Source organism: Hyaena hyaena, unplaced genomic scaffold, assembly GCF_003009895.1.
Source record: "Hyaena hyaena isolate Hyena2069 unplaced genomic scaffold, ASM300989v1 scaffold_288, whole genome shotgun sequence".
NCBI lineage: Eukaryota > Metazoa > Chordata > Mammalia > Carnivora > Hyaenidae > Hyaena > Hyaena hyaena.
In genome coordinates, this window is record NW_024080922.1 from 316,695 (window position 1) to 336,705 (window position 20,011).

The 20,011-nt window shown below is 37.5% G+C and overlaps 1 protein-coding gene across 1 annotated transcript in view; it reads left to right on the plus strand.

Moving 5' to 3' along the window:
• Positions 1–20,011, plus strand: part of HEATR1 (HEAT repeat containing 1) — a 48,506-nt gene that overhangs the window by 9,003 nt on the left and 19,492 nt on the right. The window contains exons 10-24 of the mRNA XM_039247163.1: positions 813–923; positions 1,249–1,366; positions 2,695–2,802; positions 5,331–5,426; positions 5,859–5,947; positions 7,016–7,227; positions 7,906–8,027; positions 8,589–8,780; positions 10,454–10,637; positions 10,764–10,900; positions 11,627–11,819; positions 15,970–16,139; positions 16,529–16,687; positions 18,644–18,886; positions 19,157–19,288. Coding sequence (XP_039103094.1) covers positions 813–923; positions 1,249–1,366; positions 2,695–2,802; positions 5,331–5,426; positions 5,859–5,947; positions 7,016–7,227; positions 7,906–8,027; positions 8,589–8,780; positions 10,454–10,637; positions 10,764–10,900; positions 11,627–11,819; positions 15,970–16,139; positions 16,529–16,687; positions 18,644–18,886; positions 19,157–19,288 — 2,266 coding nt within the window. The remainder of the gene's footprint in view (positions 1–812; positions 924–1,248; positions 1,367–2,694; positions 2,803–5,330; positions 5,427–5,858; positions 5,948–7,015; positions 7,228–7,905; positions 8,028–8,588; positions 8,781–10,453; positions 10,638–10,763; positions 10,901–11,626; positions 11,820–15,969; positions 16,140–16,528; positions 16,688–18,643; positions 18,887–19,156; positions 19,289–20,011) is intronic.

Genomic DNA, 20,011 nt, shown 5'->3' on the forward strand with positions numbered 1-20,011 from the left:
TCCTTTTTTTGTCCTTGTCATTTCATTAATTATAAGTACTTAGTGCAATAATTATGGCAATAGAAGGAAAAAGTAATTTGTCTTTAGTGCTTAAATGTGATCACAGAAAGTTAATAGTTAAGCTGTGTTTGGGTTATAGCTAAATGGAGCTAGTGGTTGTTTCGAGTTCCCTGTTAATAAGTGCATCAAAATGCCTGAAACAATGCATCACATTTGGCATTTAGTAAGTATCAAGTAGAAACTTAATATTGAGGGTTGATGTGAAGTGAAAATTCTTTTCTGTAAAGGTAGTCAGTGTCCCATTTTCTTCTTTGACTTAAAGGGCAACTCGATACAGTGAAAAGAATGTAGGCATTGCAGTCAGACACGGGCTTGAATCCTTCCTCTCATTGCCAGCAGAGTAGAGTAGTAAGTTCTGAAGGTCAGACTGCCTGCATCTCGTTCTGCTGTTGTGTAACATTGGCCTGGCTGCTGCTGTGTCGTTCGCGCCCCTCGCTCACAGAATTGGCTTGTGGATTAAACGAGAGTAGACGTGGGAAGTGCTGTTGAGAGTGCGGGCCCCCGGAGTCCATCTGGCTTCAGAACCTGTTCTGTTGATGGCGCAGGAGGGCTCGCTCAGCGTTGGCTGCAGTGGCTCTCCTCCCATGATCGCAGGCAGATGAGAGTTCTCAGCCCTAGCTTATGTGTATGTAAAGTAAGAATGACTGGTACCTCATGGAAGCATGGCAAAGTATTTCTGAAGCATCTAGAACATAATGGGTGCTCAGTAAACAGCAGCACTCATGTCTGCTGATACTTGTTTTGTTTTGCAGCCTTCTTTTTGAAGAATATATTTCATATAGCTCACGAGAAGAAATCGATCCTGATAAAGTATCTCTGCTTAACGAACAGTTTCTTCCACTTATCAGACTTTTAGAAAGCAAGTAAGTTGTGTGCTTGTGCCCTTCTTTAATGTGTGCATATTGTTTTATAAAAGAAGATTCACAGGTTCATATTGTAACATAGGGAATGATTTATAAAGAGGCTCTTCTTTTTTTTCCCCTTTAGGAAGACCCATATGGGATTTAAGTGTATTTGACCTGTCTATATAGGAAATAGGGGCCATTTGGGGACTGTAGAGAGTATAGTTTTTATATACAGAGACGTTACTTTTGGAATACTCTTAGGGTTTTATTTATATTTTTTTATGCACGTATGGTGCATGTGGTCAGTAACTTCATTAAGAATAACTCTTTAATTTCTTCCCAGATATCCCAAAACATTAGATGTTGTATTAGAGGAACGCCTAAAAGAAATTACCGATCTAAAAAAACAAGAGCTTTTTCATCAATTTATCTCTCTCTCTACAAGTGGAGGAAAGTATCAGGTAAGTTTTTCTTCAGAGGAATTACTACAATTATGGGTATATTTGTGTGGTTATTTGAGGAGCTCTGGAAATAAATTGACTAGTTCACTCCTTTCTTTGCAAAGTTTGAGGGACAGGTGAGATATAGTAGTTTCCCTAGTTCCCTGGAGGGAGGCTGTGAGGCCTCAATTCAGTTATGCATTGAATTATTGGAGAAAGGTGTGACAGCTTAAATAACTAAATGTGATGCTTATTTCAGGAAAAGTGTTGTTTGGAAGTATTACTAGCAATCACCAAAAGGGGGCTCTACTTAAGTTTCTAGCGTGTCCTTATTTTTCTCCTATATGTGCACTTTGCAGTGCAGTACCCACTAGCCACGTGAGGCTGTTTAAGACACTGGTGAGAAAAAGGGAGGTGGATTTCAATTTCATGATCATATTAGAACTTCATAAATTTCCTTTTAATTCACCCTAGATCTTTCTACTCGAAGTTAGACATTTAAGCAGTTTTTATAATTAGCCTTGAAAATAAATGTTGTGAGGAGAAATGTGATTGTTTTGGTTTCTCTTTCATAATTAGACCTTCATCTTTAATATTTCATTTCCAAATATGAGGGTGATAGATTTCCTTCTTTTTAAAAAAAAAAAATTTTTTTTTTTAACATTTATTCATTTTTGAGAGAGACAGCGTGAGCAGGGGAGGGGCAGAGAGAGAGGGAGACACAGAATCAGAAGCAGGCTCCAGGCTCTGAGCTGTGAGCACAGAGCCCAGTGCAGGGCTTGAACCCTCTGATCATGACCTGAGCTGAAATTGGATGCCCAACCATGCCCAACTGACTGTGCCACCCAGGCGTCCTCTTTTTTTTTTTTTTTTTTTAATCGATTTCCTTCTTAGTCTGATTACATAAGTGAAGTAAGTTGTCATTAATTTGGTAGTTGATAGTCCTTGTTTTATCATTTAGATGAATTGCTTTCTGTGTTCAGTGACCAGCTTTTTATTTCATATTTTCATTTAGGTGCTAATGTACTGATGTATTTCAGGTGCTTCTCAGTTTGAAGTCAGATCCATATAATGAATACAAAGTTACTTTATAGAATTGCTTCACTAAATAAACCTACACATAGACACAAGTGTGCTCAAAATCACAACATTTAGGATGCATATGTTTTTCATCTGTTGTACCCCATACTACATTCTAGAGACAAAGACTTTACTTCTTGGATTCTGGAATTAGATGGTTGTTATCAAATATGTTGGACATTTTGGGACAGTTTTCTCTGGTTTTTATGCTTGATCAGATGCTTAGATTTAATGGTGAAATCATTTGGTGATTGTGATGAATTCTGTAGTTTTTAGCAGATTCTGATACGTCCTTGATGCTCAGTCTGAATCATCCACTTGCTCCTGTGAGACTTCTGGCCATTAATCATCTGAAAAATATCATGAAGACATCAGAGGTTTGTGTCAGATAGCTTCATTTCTGGTATTTCTATCCTGAAGATGAGCAGTTTAATTCTAGAATAAGAAATTGAAGTTACCAAATACAATTGATACTGTGTAATTACAGACATAAGGTGAATAATGCAGAGAGTGCATTGGACCATACGTGCCAGTAGCCACCATTTACTAGAGCCACCATGCTTTATTAACCGCTATATTCATATTTCCATGTTGCAGATTACTACTTAGTTCAGTGTTTTTCAAACTACAATTTCTAGATAATTTGTGAACCTCTGTAAATGATCTAAGAATGTTGTAGTTTTGAAATTTGACTTTGGTATTCTTAAGTGCAACATGAGCATATTTGGGGACGTCGGAATGACATCTTTTGGTACACTGTTCTGTGATTTCAGTACCTGAAGTTATATTTGTGTTTTCACATTTTGGTGGTTGTGAATAGTAAGTATGAAGGCTAACTTAATTTGTAAATAATGTCTTTATACCAAAATGGTATTTTACCAAGACTTTGCAGTAATTCAGGTGGAGTAGTATTTTCTGAACTTCAGCCATTTAAACAATACTGTCATAGTTTTTGCTGTATGAGCTTATCACTAATACTGTGTTCTTAAAATTTTTCTCTGGCTTTCAAATGAACTTATTTTTTTTTTTACATAGTCATCAAATCATGGGTTTGAAGAGTTAACTGGTATAGACCTTTAGTGCTGTTACTATAATTAAAATGAGAGTGTTCACCTGTGTGATAATCTACAGTATTCTCTTGTATTTACTACTATTGCATATTTGGAACATTTCTGGAAGAGAAGTGGTCCTAGAGTAAAGCGTCCTCGTGGCACACAGTAGTATAAACGTGCTGAACTTGAACTTGTGTCATGGTAGCTAGAGCCAGATTCATAGCACAGATAGAATTTAATTTCAGAATGTAATCATAATTACCATAGTAAATTCATTCCAATATGAGTTATTTTGGTTTTGCAGGGTTTTGTAATATTGGACTTAAAAATTTGGTTTGTATTTATAATATTTTTGGCTTTATATTTTTGAGTTACTTCATTTTAAAAGGATATATGAATAATAATAGCAACATTAGGATCTAGGAGAATTTTTTTTTAATTTTTGAGAGGGGTGGGGGAGGGGCAGAGAGAGGGAGACACAGAATCTGAAATAGGCTCCAGGCTATCAGCCCAGAGCCCAATGTGGGGCTCAGACTCCTCAACTGTGAGATCATGATCTGAGCCAAAGTTTGACGCTTTAACTGACCAAGCCACCCAGGCACCCCAAGAATGTTTCTTTAAAAGTGGTTGATGTAATACTCACATTTATAATCTGTAGCTTTGTTTCATTTCTGATCTGGCATAAGTTGTGTTTCACAAGCTATAGGTTTGTGTTACTGATTTGCTGGATAATTAAGCCATAGAATACTGGTCTTTGTTGTGATAGGAAGATCCCAGTGTCTAGAAGGAAAAAAGGATTCCTGGAAGCTCCTGTTATATCTGAGGGTGTTCTCATCCTCCTTTTACTCCCTTCCTTCTTGGTCCCCTTCTGGATTTGGTTAGTGTTTAAGTAAAGGGCACTGGATGCATTCACCCTTTAGATTTATGTATTGTTACTGTCTTCAGATGGGGATATTTCACTACTTGTTAGCTCTTTAGAAAATTCTGGTGACATTTACTATGTGAAAGTTGGACTTCAGTTTGTATTTTAGTTTTATCTCCCAACAGAGCTCCTTAATTGTTTTTTGTAGCATTATTTAGTTATATTTTTTCACCACCCACGGGTAAGAATATATTTAGGTTGATTTTCAGTCTTGTCTTTCTGTTACTTTGATTATGTGCTTTATTTTCTTTTGTTATGTAAACAAAAATAGAATCTCGTTTTGGCAGACTGGCTTTTCAGTGCATGTTCTTATCCTTGTAAAAATCTTGATAATAATAACTAACTTTTAACAGTGTTTACTACTTGAAAGTCCTTGTTCTAAGCACTGATGTGTATTTAATCTTGTAGCAGTCCTCTGGGATTGATACTATTACTAGCTCTGTTCTGTGGGTGAGAGTAGTGAGACCTGGAAAGGTTAAAGCACCCACACAGGGTCACATAGCGGGTAGGTGGGTAGTGCCAGGACTTAAACCTAGGTGTTCTGGTTCTGTGGTCTTTGCGCTCCCAATATCCAGGCTCTTATTTACAAGGTGAACTTCTTAATGCAGAAGTTAAATTTGGATTCTAGGAACTGGAAAAAAGTTTGTACCAAGTGATTACTCCTCTAAAAAGGCCCTTTATGCTTGTTGGGATGAGCAATGGGTGTTGTATGTAAGCCATTTTGACAATAAATTATATTTAAAAAAAAAATAAAAAGACCCTTTAGAGATTATCTAGCTCAGTGCAGGTATGTTTAGTGTTTGAATTTGCGTGTAGATCAGAGCCTGCGTTTCTTACTGCTAATCTGGAATGCTTTTCACAAAACCAAGCTTCCTCTCTAGGGTAAAATCTTAGATTTGAGCAGCAACTAAATTTTTCTTTTCTTGTTTAGGAGAGTGTCGACGAGTCTTTCATAAAAGAAGCTGTTTTAACCCGATTAGGTGATGATAGTATAGATGTTGTTTTATCGGCTATCAATGCTTTTGAGGTGAGTGAGTTTGTTGAAATACATAATTTGTTAATATTTTCCTCTCGTGAATCTCTTCTCTAGGCTGGAATATATTTGGAAATTATTCCTTCATTGGAAATTTGTTCTCTTGAGAGCACAGACTTAAGCCTGGTTAAGGAGCACTTACGGGGTAACTCAGACTGCACAATTTTGTGTTATAGGGAAGTTCTTCAAAAGGGAAAAGTGCTTTGTGAATTGTTATCAATAGTAAATACCTTGGGATCGTGGAAAATTGGCTCATGAATGCCACTTTTGAGAAATAGCTCTCATAAAGCCTTGAAATTGTGCAAGGACTATTGGGAGATAAATTCTTTACAATTACTATTTTTTTTTTTTAAGTTTATTTAACAAGTACCGTATGTATTTGAAGCAAGTGAAAATTTACTTACAGCCGTTTTTTTCTCCCGTTAGATTTTTAAACAACACTTTACTTCAGAAGTGACTGTTTCAAATCTTCTGAATCTTTTTCGAAGAGCAGAACTTTCAAAAAATAGGGGATGGTATGTATTCATTTCTCTTCATACTGTTTTGAATTGACACAATTCTTACACCTGTTTGATTTTTTTTTTTCCTTTACGTTTTTGCATTTTCTAATTTAGTTATATGACCCTTTGGTCATGGTAGTAGAATGAATCGTAATTCTTGCATTATAAAAAGAATTAGGATTTGTGTGGGTTTAATATACTGTTCTCTTTGTTTGAAATTTTTTCTTCATAAACTGGAGAAAGTCTATAATGTGTGACATAATACTGCAATCTAGGAAGTAGGGTAGGAGGGAATTGAAGTTTTTATTTTAAAACTTTTTTTTTAATATTTACTTTTGAGAGACAGGGTGTGAGCGAGGGAAGGGTAGAGATAGAGCGAGACACAGAATCTGAAGCAGGCTCCAGGCTCTGAGCGGTCAGCACAGAGCCCTATGCAGGGCTTGAACTCAAGAACCACAAGATCATGACCTGAGCTGAAATGGATGCTTAACTGACTGAGCCACCCAAGTGCTCAGTTGTAGTGTTCTACTTTATATAATTCTATTTGACTATTTTTTCCGAAGATAGGATATTACTTTATAATGACACGTGAATATGAAAATAAGCTCAGAGGCACATGGTTACCTTCTGTACTATTTGAGCTCTAGTTGTTTCATTTTTGGCATCTAAGCTTTGTGCATGGAAACATGACTAAGTTCCTTAGAGGAAGAGAACATGTCTTGCAGGTTTTTGTTTTGTATCCATCATAATTTAGTTCTTTAGCACATAGTGTGTGTTCAGATTTTTTTTTAACTTCGGAGCCTGATTTTTAATGGAGTTGAGGTATATAGTGTGACATGTGTTTTATGTTACAGTTACCCTAATGGTTTCTCAAAAAAAAAAGATTTGACAGAGTTAGCAGTTCAAAATTGCTCTCCCAGATAACTCACTTATTGGCATGGATTTTAAGTGATTGTGTTGGTGTGTCTGAATAATGTGTTTGTTGAGACCAGGATAATGTCAGTTGAGCAGGGACAATGTAATGATTTGGGACTGAATTTAAGTCTCTAGTGGGTTTCTTAGCCAAATCTGATTGTGTCTTAGGTACAAAGTACTTGAGGTTGCAGCAGACATACTAATTAAGGAAGAGATACTCGGTGAAAATAATCACTTGTCAAATCAGGTGGTGGTACATCTGCTGCCATTCATGATTATCATCAATGATGATATGGAATCTGCAGAGATGAAAATCGCTATATATTTATCAAAATCAGGGATTTGCTCCCTGCACCCTATATTAAGAGGCTGGAAGGAAGGTAAGAAATTCAGTTGCCTTTTAGAAAAAGCACTTTAAATACTTAAAAAAAAAAAACAAAAAAAAAAAACACAACTAAATGTTGGCTGTAACTGTTATTTGAAATCATGTTTGCTGTGTTCTGTGTCAGCTAGATTTTTTTAAGATCAAAAACCTACAATCCTTGAGCAACATAGGTTTGAACTACACGGATTCACTTAAATGTGGGTATTTTCCAGTAAATACTGTACAGTACTCTGCATTTTCTCTTCCCTGGAATTACTTAAATAGTACTTTTTTCTCTCTAGCTTTATTGTAAGACTACAGTATGGAATACTTATACAAAATCTGTGTTAATCAACTGCTTGTTATTAGTAAGACTTCGGGTTAACTTTGGGCTATTAATAATTAGGTTTTTGAGGAATCAAAACTTAAATGCAGATTTTCAGCAGCGTTGGGAAGGGACGTTGGTGCCCCTTTCCACGTACAGTGTGTTTCCATGTACAGTGGTCAGCTGGACGATGGAGAGGAAGCTGACCCACACATAGGTTCAGAATTGGACAAAAGGAAAAATACAGAGGAAACCTTCATAGGAAAATTATAAAACTTCTGCCTAAATTTCCTACTCTGTAGAATTCCTTAGGTGATGTTGGTGATATAAAGGCCCTCTGTGTTCATTTTTTTTTTTTTTTTTTAACAGCTCTTGAAAATGTGATTAAAAGTACAGAGTCAGGACAACTAATTGGTGTAGCAAATCAGAAGATGATTGCATTATTGGCTGACAATATACGTTCAGGGGATCCTCCTTCAATGTTAAAGATGGTAGGTTTGCTGTCGAAGAACACCCCCTGGATTTCTCAATGTTTGCTTCACTAGATTTTTTTAAATGACCATGTTCATTTTTGACAGCTTTGTTTCACTCTACACATGTGAGGTGTTGTTTAGTATATTCTGCAGATTGAAATCTTTTACATTTTACATAGATTATTGTGGTTTTACATTGAACTAATAAGAATAATGTGTACCTTTTTGCCTTCCTGTTTCCTTTTATTTAAAATACAAAGTCATGTTTTTTGTTAAAATAGCAAAGTATCTAAAAGGATAGATACTTCTTTTTTTTTTTTCTCTAGTAAATAAAGCTTTGTCAGGGTATTAGGTGTATAATTTTAAAGCATTTATCTAGTTGCCAGGTACAATTATTTATGTTCATAATTCTGAAATTTTTCATTTTATGAATTATGTAGAAGTCAGTGCTTACTACTTTTCAAAGGCTTTGTATTTGTCATCTCACCTTAAATATAATCCCCAGATAGGTCCGAGGTAGAGAAAATTGTTTTATGCAAACTAAGAGCTACCAGTAATGGAGAGTGTTTATTTTTCTAGGTAGAGGATTTAATAAGCATCGGGGAGAAGGAGTCCTTCAGCTTGAAGCAGAAAGTGACTTCTCATGTGGTCACAGCTGTGCTTGTTTCTTGCTGTTCATCTTTAAAAGAAACTCACTTTCCATTTGCAATAAGAGTCTTCAGTTTGTTGCAGAAAAAAATAAAAAAGCTTGAAGGTGTCATTACTGCAGTGGTAAGTAGTGCAAAGTCTCTGGAAAATTGAGTAAAGTGGCATTCTGGCTTTTCAGCAAAACTGGAAATTGGGGGGTTGAGATGCTCAATCTTTGGGATACTCGGGGTGAAGTGTGAAGCAGCCTTGGGTAGCAGTTGATAATGAATTAGAAAAGTTAATTGTATAATTTCAGGGTCCTGATGTGCTGTACCTAATGGTTGACTCTCCCCTTTATTATCTTTATTTGGTAGTTATCTGAGTTACACTTAACTACCCTTCATGATGAAGAATTCACTAGATATGTTAGTGATTGAACAAAATACAACTTCGTTCTTTTGTTTCCTAAGAATTGATCTTTCGTATTTTAATATTACATGAGATTTGGATCTCACCAGCTTATTCTTTGATGGTATCAGCTAAGAAACATGTTTCAAGTGCTTATATTTTTACCTAGTACCATATCTTGAGGTCATATGATTATTTCTTTTAATACATGACCCTTCAATAGTATTTAGTTTTTATTTGTCCTCCATCATTCAGAAGGCTCTTCATTTTAGGATTTGCTGAATGAGTCAGCATCTTTTTTACATTTACATATGCCCTCAGGATTTTGTGGGTTCTGGTCATGGTCATTGTTAACCTAAAATCGTGTAAATTTGAAAAGAGCAAATCTTGATATTTTAAAAAAGTAGCCCAGATAAGCCCTTCTTGATTTCTCTCTTTGTTGTCTTTCATGGAATGTGGTAACCTGAACGGTGTTTGCCTTTGGTGTTAAAAGTGTGAACAGTTTGAGTGTTGTTTATACACACACGCATGCAGATAAGATGTTTTATATTTACTACCCTTTCTGGGACTCATGAGCCTCTTTCCGGCTGTAGCCATGTATTGAGCCAGTGAAACCCCGCCAAAGAGACCTTTTCATGTCAGTCTGGCTCTTTCTTTCCAGGTTATGCTGTGTGCTTTCCTGTACAGAGTCTCGTCATTTTCCTTCATTTTTTTCTCCTGCTGCTTTTAGTATCTGCAGTGTCATTTCTAAATACCCTCACATTTCACTGCTTCTTTAGAATTATCTGCAAATTTGGAGGTTGTACTGCGCACCTTCTTCAGAATAGCTATAAAAGTGGGACATGAGTAAGGTCCCGTTAAGGGTCTCTTGGAAATCCAGCTCCTTTCTGTGTAGAAAGGTGTCACTCAGTAAACACATTGACATGAATAACGTTTGTTTTTACATTTGTGTGTTGAGGAAATACAGATGACCCGAAACTCTGAATAACTTGTATCTTTTTTTTTTTTTTTTTTTTTTTTTTTATTTTTTTTTTTTTAACAACTCTTTACAAATTTGATTAAAGCTTTTAATTCTCTCATGTAAATGCAGAGAGAGAAAANAAGGTGTCACTCAGTAAACACATTGACATGAATAACGTTTGTTTTTACATTTGTGTGTTGAGGAAATACAGATGACCCGAAACTCTGAATAACTTTTTTTTTTTTTTTTTTTTTTTTTTTTTTGGTAAATAGTGATGGTTGAACAACTCTTTACAAATTTGATTAAAGCTTTTAATTCTCTCATGTAAATGCAGAGAGAGAAAACTGTGCATATTACCCAGTCCTACACATCCATTGCAGTTCTCCTGTGCATAATCCATGTTCAGAACCCCTTATTTGTGTCGTCTTTGTTTCCTTTACCATTTCAGGAAATCCCCTCAGAATGGCATTTTGAGCTGATGACGGACAGAGTGATACCCGTGCAGCTGTGGGCACATTACATAGAGCAGCTCCGCACCGCCCAGAATATTGCTGTGGAGGATTCGGTTTTACTCACATTTTCACTGAAAAATTTTGTTCATGCACTAAAGGCCCCTAAATCTTTTCCCAAAGGTACAACAGAGTATGACTTTTGAATGTGATACTCTAGAAACAGAACTGTTGTCTTGAGTGAAAAGTTCCCACCAATGTGTCCACGAAGTTTCTGTACCATCTCTTTTTCTCTCCATGTCTATGTAGACGATGTGTGGTGGGATCCTGAACAGCTGCAGGAAGACAGCAGAGCCTATCTGCGCTTGCTCATTGGACTCTTTGAGATGATTCTCGCTGGTGCTGATGCCACTCATTTTAGGGTCCTGATGAAACTTTTCATAAAGGTACGAAGCTCGTCCTTTTCAGGCATACTCTTCCCTCTAAGAAGATATTGCAGGGTATTTTAGTTACGACTGTTTTAATGAAAATGAAAATAATGTGTGCTAATTACAGTGAAGAGCATGTGCTAATAAACACAGACCCCCTGAAGTAGTGCTGTCATCCTGACACCCATCAGTAGGTTAGACAGGGACTGACTTTGCTGCAGGCCTGTTAGTGTGTGAGGCCTGTTAGTGTATTTCCTAATCACAACAGCCCATTCTGGTTGGTTGGTTAGTGCCATTACCAGGGAGAAAGTGCTTGTTCAGAGGGGTGATTTAGCATATGCTACCCAGCTTAAAAATGTCAGTGACCTCCAGTGGCCGAGGTCTTTGTTCTTGTCCTCCTCGTCCCTCTGTAGCATTTGACACAGTTGGTGATGCTGACTCCATCTTGAAGTACTTTCTTAATGAGGCTTTGCCAGCATCACTCAGCTTGGTTTTCTGCTTAGCTTTCTCTCATTTTGTTGTTGTTGAGTGTGTTCAAATGTAGAGTTATAGTGAGTCCTTTGAATTCATTTGCATCCTTCTCATTGGTTAAGTATGGAAAATTTTAAGTCCTGAGACAAAGCAGCAGAACACTGCAACGAAGTGTTTGTTTTCTGTAATTACACACTAGTGAAAAGAGGATTGGGAACCAGCCTAATATGAGTAAAAAGTAAACCCTCCCTGTCGTTGATTTGTTCAATTTAGGTGCATCTAGAAGATGTTCTTCAGTTCTTCAAGTTCTTTTCTGTCTTATGGACGTATGGGTCTAGCCTTTCAAATCCACTTAACTGCAGTGTGAAAACAGTGCTGCAGACCCAGGCTCTTTATATTGGGTATGCGATGCTCTCTTCTCAGAAGGCACAGAATAAACATCAGCTGGCATCTGTCTCTTCTCCAGGTATCGTGAGTAGCCTGTTATGTTCTGTCAGGACCAGCTTTAATGCTTTCTCTCTCTGTGGTTTGTGTAGGTTGTAGTTTAGAGAATTTCTTTTTAATTTGTTTATAAATATAGTACTCAGGGGCACCTGGGTGGCTCTGTCAGTTGAGCATCCGACCTCAGCGAGGTCATGATCTCGTCCGTGAGTTCGAGCCCTGCCTGCATTGGGCTCTGGGCTGACAGTTCAGAGCCTGGAGCCTGCTTCAGGTCTGTCCTCTCTGTCTGCCCCTCTCCCGCTCATGCTCTGTCTTCCAAAAACTAAAAAGAAAAAGAAAAAAGTGCTCACTCACATGTGCATGCACTCTCACTCTCATGTTCTCCACATGTATGTGTAATTTATGTAGATGTGTATAAACTATTATATATAAACTATATAATTTGCATATACATATGTGAACTATATATGTGTATGTACTACTTTTAATCACCAAAACAAACAATAAAAATGGCAGATGATTAGTCATAGGTTGTTAATATCCCACTGTTCATCTTCTGAGTTTCAGCAGTTACAGCATTATCTGGGGAAATCAGACCATTTAAAACACTTTGATTATTCAACTACTTATAAAAGGGTCTCCACTCTGACAACCTTGGATTTGTCTCTTCTATCAGGTATAAGACATTTTCAGGTTGGGGACTCACTAATAAAACACTTATATTAAAGTTATATTTTTTGATTAAGAGAAATTTGCAAATTTTGCAAAAGATGCAGAATATCCTGAAGTTGATGAAAAACCGGTATTTACAAGCTATTGACAGATGAAAGAATCTGACAGGATTAGACTTTGTAGCGATTAAAGATGAGAGAATTGATGAGGAGGATGGATACGATTGATTCCAAACCAGAAGGATTTTAATGTCCAAGGAACAAGAGTAACTCTTGGGAAATTTGAGGATGTTCTTGATTTTTTTTTTATTCTAAAATCACTCTTTGTAAATGTTCTGTGAAAGCAAAATGAATGATTATATGCTTTTCCCAGAACAGCTTCTCAGCGTTTCTCTTTCGTTAGCTTTGTGAAAGAGCACGTAATTAATAATTGTAATCAAGATTTCATTAAATACAAGGTAAAATGTGTACTTAAATTTCAAGTTTACTTCTACAATAAAATCCCATGAATTATTTTATTACTACTTACTGTAACATTGCAGTCCCTGATTTTAGGTGAATTAATTTAAGAAGGCTTTTTCAGGTTTGTTTTTTTCCTTTGGATGAAAAAGACTCACTGTACATTTTTTAAAACTTTAATCCTTTAATATTTTCAAAGTATTGTTCTGTATTAATACTTAGTAAACACAGAAATTTATTTATTTACAAATGTCTGCAGACTATTCCATTGCATGGACATAGCCTGATTTATTTAAATGGTTATTTTCTGTTAAAGGTATGTATATTTTGTTTAGAGGTCATAACTACTTTGATTTTCTAATTAAGTATGAAACGTCTATTATCCTTTGGTATCAAAGGCAGCGTCCTGAGGGATAGATGTCTCTTTGTCTATAAATAGCAGGACCAAAAGACTTCACTTTTCCCCAGGATCACTGTAGGATAGGCTGTCTGCCTGCCCCTCTGCATTGTCCTGTCCGCTCCCTTCTTCCTGAAGAACTTTTGAGCTTCTGCTGCTTAGAAATGTCACAGGAGTTCACAGAAAACAGGACAGATGCACCATATTCCCCTGGGAAGCTCCAGGCCTGCACACTGGAGTCCTGGAGGGCCAGCGTGGAAGGTCACTTAGTGCCCCGGCCTCCAGGCCCCCACTTCCAGGGCACAGGGAGCTTCTGTCCACACTGGTCTGTGAGGACTCTGGGAAGGGTTGGCTGGTATTTGTTTTAATCTGTTTAGTAAAAATGTGACACTATTCAAAAGGAAAAGATACTGCAATATTAAAATAGTACAGTATTTTTGAATTTTTGTTAGTGGCTTAGGAAGCTAACCACCGTTTATTACTTTGTGGAGATCTGTGTTCCAGCTCCGTCTTGAATATAGCAAGTTTTACTAAATGAATAGACATTTAACATCATTTGTAAGATGTCGACTGCCTTTGGTTTTTTAATACCTGATCAGTATAGTAAATGTATTCATAAGTTTAAAACATGAGCTCAGTGTTTCTTTTAATCTTTGTGTAAAATATCCTATTTTAAATATAAATAAAATGGGAAAATGAAGTCACGTAGATTTTTAAATGGAAGAACACTCCTAAAAGCTAATAGTTTAAAAAGGTAGCTTTTGCTTACCATGAGTTCTAGTACTTAATTTGAAGGTGGTAACTATAGTACTTAGTACTTTGATTTGTTTTTGCATTTGGATATTTCTGGAAGCTCTATACAGGGAATTTTAGCAAATAGTAACTTAGCCTGAAGATGCCCTTTGTGGGAATTGAAATTTCCAGCGGTTCGTTGCTGGCTTTATTTTATAAATCAGCCTTACAGAGACTAGGAAAGATTGCCAGCCTTTTTATGATCTTCTCAGGAAAGTTGGAAAGCTTGTTGAGCTCTTTCTTAGCCTTCCAGAAGTGGAATATATGGAATGGATCATTAGTAGCAAAATAAAAGTCGTCACAGTTTGCCCCAGTAGATAGCATGGAATAAGGCTTAAATAACAATTACTGTGGGAGGAATTTAGGAGACATAGCTTCAAAAAACTTCACTCCAGTTTATGTTACAGATGCATTCTACCAGGTCTTTGAAGCAGGTTTTTCAGTGCTGTTGGACTGAGCAGGGCATAGAACGAAGGAGAGCTGCCGGATTCTTTGTCTAAAATGAATATAACACTTACAGAAACAAGACAACAGGCCAAGTTGCTTTGAATCATGCAAAATGCATTATTTTTAAGTAAAATATTTGCAAACGGAGTCCAGACATTCCTAAAACAGCATTTACCCAAGTAAAGTTCATTCCACTAATATAAAATTGGTTCAAAATAAAGAACTCTTAATTGGCCATATCAGTGTTAACAGATTATCGTTTTCCAAAGAATTTAAAAGGCATTCAGTAAAAATCAGTAATTCTAATTTTGTGCCAGCAAAATAGAAGTAATGAGAAAAATACTCCAAACAAAAGCTAGCATCTTCACTGCAGACTTGGGAAAACCAAAGCATTCCTGTTGAATCCATCACTATTACTGGACACGGCGCTACAAGTAGTTGTTGGCAGAAGGAGCTGTTTGAGACACCAGTGGAATGTAGGAGTGATGAAGCTGTGGGATTCTTAGGTGCGTTAGTAAGTAGGGCATCTGGGGCTAGTCGTTTGAAGACATGTAAAAAGTTTGACTCTATCCTTATTTCCTTAGACAAAAATTTCACATGAGCTAAAGGTTTCACATTAAAAAAGAACAACATAGCTCTAGTGTTAGGAAAAAAACACGGAATACATGTGGCCTCTCTAAATATCTAAAGTATAGATTCAGACACTTGAACAACTCAGAGCAGGGAGGGCCTCTCTGAGCATCATACAAAATTAGAAGAAAAATGGGGCTGAAACTTATACATTATAAAAAATTACAGGGACGCCTGGGTGGCTCAGATGGTCAGGTGTCTGTCTCTTGATTTTGGCTCAGGTCATGATCTCATGGTTTGTGGGATCAAGTCCCATGTCAGGCTCTCCAGTGCTTGGAATTTTCTGTCTCCCTCTCCCTCTGCTCCCCCCATTTGCATATGTGTTCTCTCCCCCCGTCTCAAAAGAAGTAAACTTAAAAAAAATTATACAGTTAAGGACAAAGCATTTGCAAAGCTTGGTGCACAGTAAGTTTCCTCTGCATACTTAGCAGGATGTACGTACAGAGATGCTTGTTGTAGCAGATTCAGTGCTGAAAAGCTAGAAGCGCGTGGGTGCGCGCACGCACACATGTGGAAAACCCTTCCAAATAAACTTGAGATGTGATTGTTCTTGAACAGTGTGTACATGTACACCCTGTGCTCTGCTCTCGTGTGTGTTTTCAAAAGGGTAAGCTAGCATGTACCTACCATTTTCTAGAATGGTAAACATAATGAAACAGTTAATGGTCTTGAGAGAGAATTTCAGGAAGACTTCAACACATACCCTTTGGTACTATTTCAATTTTGTACTGTTTCAGTGTTTTAAATTGCTACTGAAATGTTTTTCCCTTTGGTTTTAGTGGTGACATCGCTCCTCATTAACCTGGGCAGCCCCATAAAGGAAGTACGGAGGGCCTCCATTCTTTGTCTCCAGGCCCTCAGTGGAGTGGTGTCTCACTTCCATCTGCTAATAGATCATTTGGTTCCTAAAACAGAAGAGATCACCTCAGATGGCACCTATGTTGCTCAGGTAAACTCCTCCGCACAGAAGGTTGAACATGTGCACACCTGTGTGGGCATACGGACAGTTTCCTCTTGCCTTGACATTTCCTTTTATAGGGTTTCTGATCGACTTAAGTCACTGAATTTAGAAACTGATGGTGACATCTGCAGATCTTTCTCCTCCCGTTTTTTAGAAGCTAGGAGTACAGTGTCATTCATTTCTGCCCTTTCTTTGGCTAAAAAGACCAGTGTTTGGCTTTTTATCGTAAGCTGAGAGGTATTGGTACCCTTTCCAGGGGAAATGAAAAATGATAAGCAGTATCACATCATTTGGGAAAGAATCTACCATAATTAATACATTTAGCTTTTGTAGTTCCTTAACTTTTTTTCATCCCAGTTTTCTTTCTGGTGCCCTAGGATTTGGCTACTTTATTTGAAGAATTGCAGAGAGAAAAGAAACTGAAATCTCATCAGAAGTTATCGGAAACTTTGAAAAACCTACTTATTTGTGTATATAATTCCCCATCTTATATTGCAAAGGATTTGATGAAAGTACTTCAGGAAGTCAGCAGTGAGGTATGTGCAACTCGAGCGTCTTGTGGTTCCATGTGATGTTACAGAGCACTATTGTAGCTTCTCATCGTGTCTGAGGAAAACGTGTCCATGAGTTCACTAGATGCACTCAGAAGTGAAAATTCTCCTAATGCGGGAGGGGAAAGCATTGTAAGTGTAGAAAAAGATACAGAATGCTAAAGAAGCAAATATTGGTGTTTCTTTTCCTTTTTAAAATTGTGTGTTATCCCTACCTAATCGTTTACTTGCTTCTAAGTGAATTTAAAAAAAACACATGGGGGGAACACTGGAGAGGCACTGCTGAAAAAATTGTTGGTTCGTGTCTTTTCTTGAGGTGAAAATCCTCCCCAAGGCAATAGTTTTGGACATAAGTCTGTGAAAGTTCCAAAATCATTTGTTCAGTTTTGAAATATAGGTGGCTGAGCATTTTTCTCAGGGGGAAGGTCCATAGCTTTCATGATGTTAAGGAAGCGTGTGATCTAGAGAAGAGGTTGTGAAGCTCCTGTCCCTGTGATGGCCGTGCTGGCCAGCACTGGAGAGGCTCTTCTTCCTAGGCTTCCAAAAGCGCCTACGTGCGTCGCCAGTCTGGGACTGACTACAGCTTGGAGAACTGAAACGGGATAAAGTGGTATGAAAACCACAGGATCAGATTTTCGTGGTGGGAGCAAACAGATGGCATTTATCGGCTCTGTGTTGTCCTGGTGTAGTTTAAACTAGGAATTGATGGTGTGCCTGGCTTCTGATTTCAGCCCAGGTCATGATCTCATCAGTTCGTGAGTTTAACCCCCGCATCAAACTCTGCCCTGAATCATCTGCTTGCTTGTGAGTCTCTGTCTCTTCCTCTCTGCCCTTCCTCTGCTCGCCCGCTGGGAGTCTCTTTCAAAATAAACATTAAAAAAATATTAAGTAAGTTAGGAATTGACAATTTTGTTCTGCAGAAGAGCACATAGTAACTATTTTAGGTACTATAGGCTACATGGTCTTTCTTGCAGGTACTTACTAGCTCGGCCATTGTATTGTGAAAGCCATGGCCACTTATATAAACAAATGAGCATGGCTGTGTTTCAGTAAATAAAAGTTACAAAAACATGGTCCTCTGGATTTGGCCCACAGGCCATAATTTGCTGGCGTTTTGGTTTAGTTATTAAAGACTTCACATATATAATATGAATTAATACCAACTTGGAAGCTCTGTTGGGGAAAATTTGCAGTGTTTTAAAGAAAGCTAAAATTTCTTCTTGTGGCCCAAAACTTTAGTTTGTATTTCCTGTTTTCAGAAAATCCTGGGACACTAATGAATTACTCATCTCTGAAGGGTTTAGGGCTTTTTTTTTGGTAATGTTTATTATTTATTTATTTAAATTTATTTTGAGAGAGACCATGTGAGCGTGGTAGGGTCAGAGAGAAAAGGGAAGAGTGGATCCAAAGCAGCTTCATTGCTGACCGCACAGAGCCCGACATGTGACCCAAACCCACAAACCTGTGAGATCATGACCTGAGCTGAAGTCAGATGCTTAACAACTGAGCCACCCAGGTACCCTTATATATTTTTGTGAGAGAGACAGAGCATGAGTAGGGCAGGGGCAGAGAAAGAGATACAGAATCCGAAGCAGGTTCCAGACTCCAAGCTATCAGCCCAGAGCTCAGTGCGGGCTCGAACTCATGAACTGTGAGATCATGGCCTGAGCTGAAGCCAGACACTTAACTGAGTATCTAGGGGCGCCACCCAGGCGCCCCTAGAGCCTTTGGCCATTGCAGACTGACCGGTCAGAGGAGACTTCAGTGATTGATTGGATTAAATGCCGTTTGTCATGTCTAAGAGATCATCTTTCTTGGGGCTTTTTGCTCCATGCTGAGCTCCCAGTCTTGGAACATCATATCTTTGGATGTCTTTGTAAAGCAAGGAAAACTATACATCACTGTAGATAACTGTTAACTTTTGAATTGCCCGAACTTTAGATGGTGCTTTCTCAGCTGTTGCCTCTGGCTGAACAACTGTTAGAAAAGATCCAGAAGGAGCCTACAGCTGTCCTGAAAGATGAGGCCATTATTTTGCAACTCCTTCTGGGAAAATATAATGAATATTCAGCATCCCTTTTACATAAGGACCCGAAGAGTCTAGATATATTTATCAAAGCCGTGCATACAACAAGGGAACTTAGCACAGGAATGCCAACCATTCAGATTACAGCCCTTGAAAAGGTCAGTGACTTTTTTCAGAAACTAAAATATGTTCAAGCTTTTAAATTTTGTAATGTTTTACTTGGAGAAGCTAAAGTGGACATGTTTTAAAAGGAATATGATATACTTGACCTGTTTTTGCAAAATTGAGTGATGTACACACGTGTCAAAAAAAACCTGCATTTTAGCTGATGGGAAACGATTTTATCTTGGAAGAGAATGGCTTAAAGGTCATTTTTGGAATTCATGTTTGTTCATGGAGCTCACTTGCCTTTTTTCTATTCCCTCTAGATTACAAAGCCGTTTTTTGCAGCTATAGCAGATGAAAAAGTTCAGCAGAAGCTTTTGCATATGTTGTTTGATTTATTGGTAAACTGTAAAAATTCACATTGTGCTCAGACCATTAACAGTGTTTTTAAAGGGGTAAGTTGCAAACTTCCTATAACTTGTTTATTAACGTTTGTGCTCTCCAAGGGACACCATGTTTAACCGTTTTCTGATTTCCAGTGCATTTAGGAAATCTGATATTAGCGTCAACAAGAGTCCTGGACTTACAAGTAGCTCATAGAAAAGTGCAAATTCATCATGATTTTTATTGTGTGGAATATTTATAGTGTTAAGCAGGTAGAGTATGTTAGGTTGGATATTACTCGTATTAAATGGGATCTACCTGTTTGATGCAAGGATGTTCACCTGGGTATAGGTATACTGGTTATACTTAAAATAGTTTAATGACATATATATGAGATTGAGAATCTACTCATTGGTTTATGTGTACTATCAAAACATAGCTGTACATCAGAATAACCGCCTGGTTATTCTGTGTTTTGTTGTTAAAAAACACTCAAAACAAGTTTACAAAAATAGGTAATAATATGGGGAAGTCCTACTATCCAGATTTAGCAGTTCTCAGAATTTTGACATATTTTCTTAGGTTTCTAAGATGCATTAAAGGAAATGAGGTGCAGAGCAGTCCTGTGTGTGTGTGTGTGTGTGTGTGTGTGTGTGTGTGTGTGTTTTAATCTTTATACAGGTGTTGGTATATGGAAAAGAATACATAAACTGTCGCTGGTTGCCTTTGGGGATTGATTGGAGCTCTAGAGTCATATGAAATGTAAAAGGGGACATGGATATTTTCACTGTATC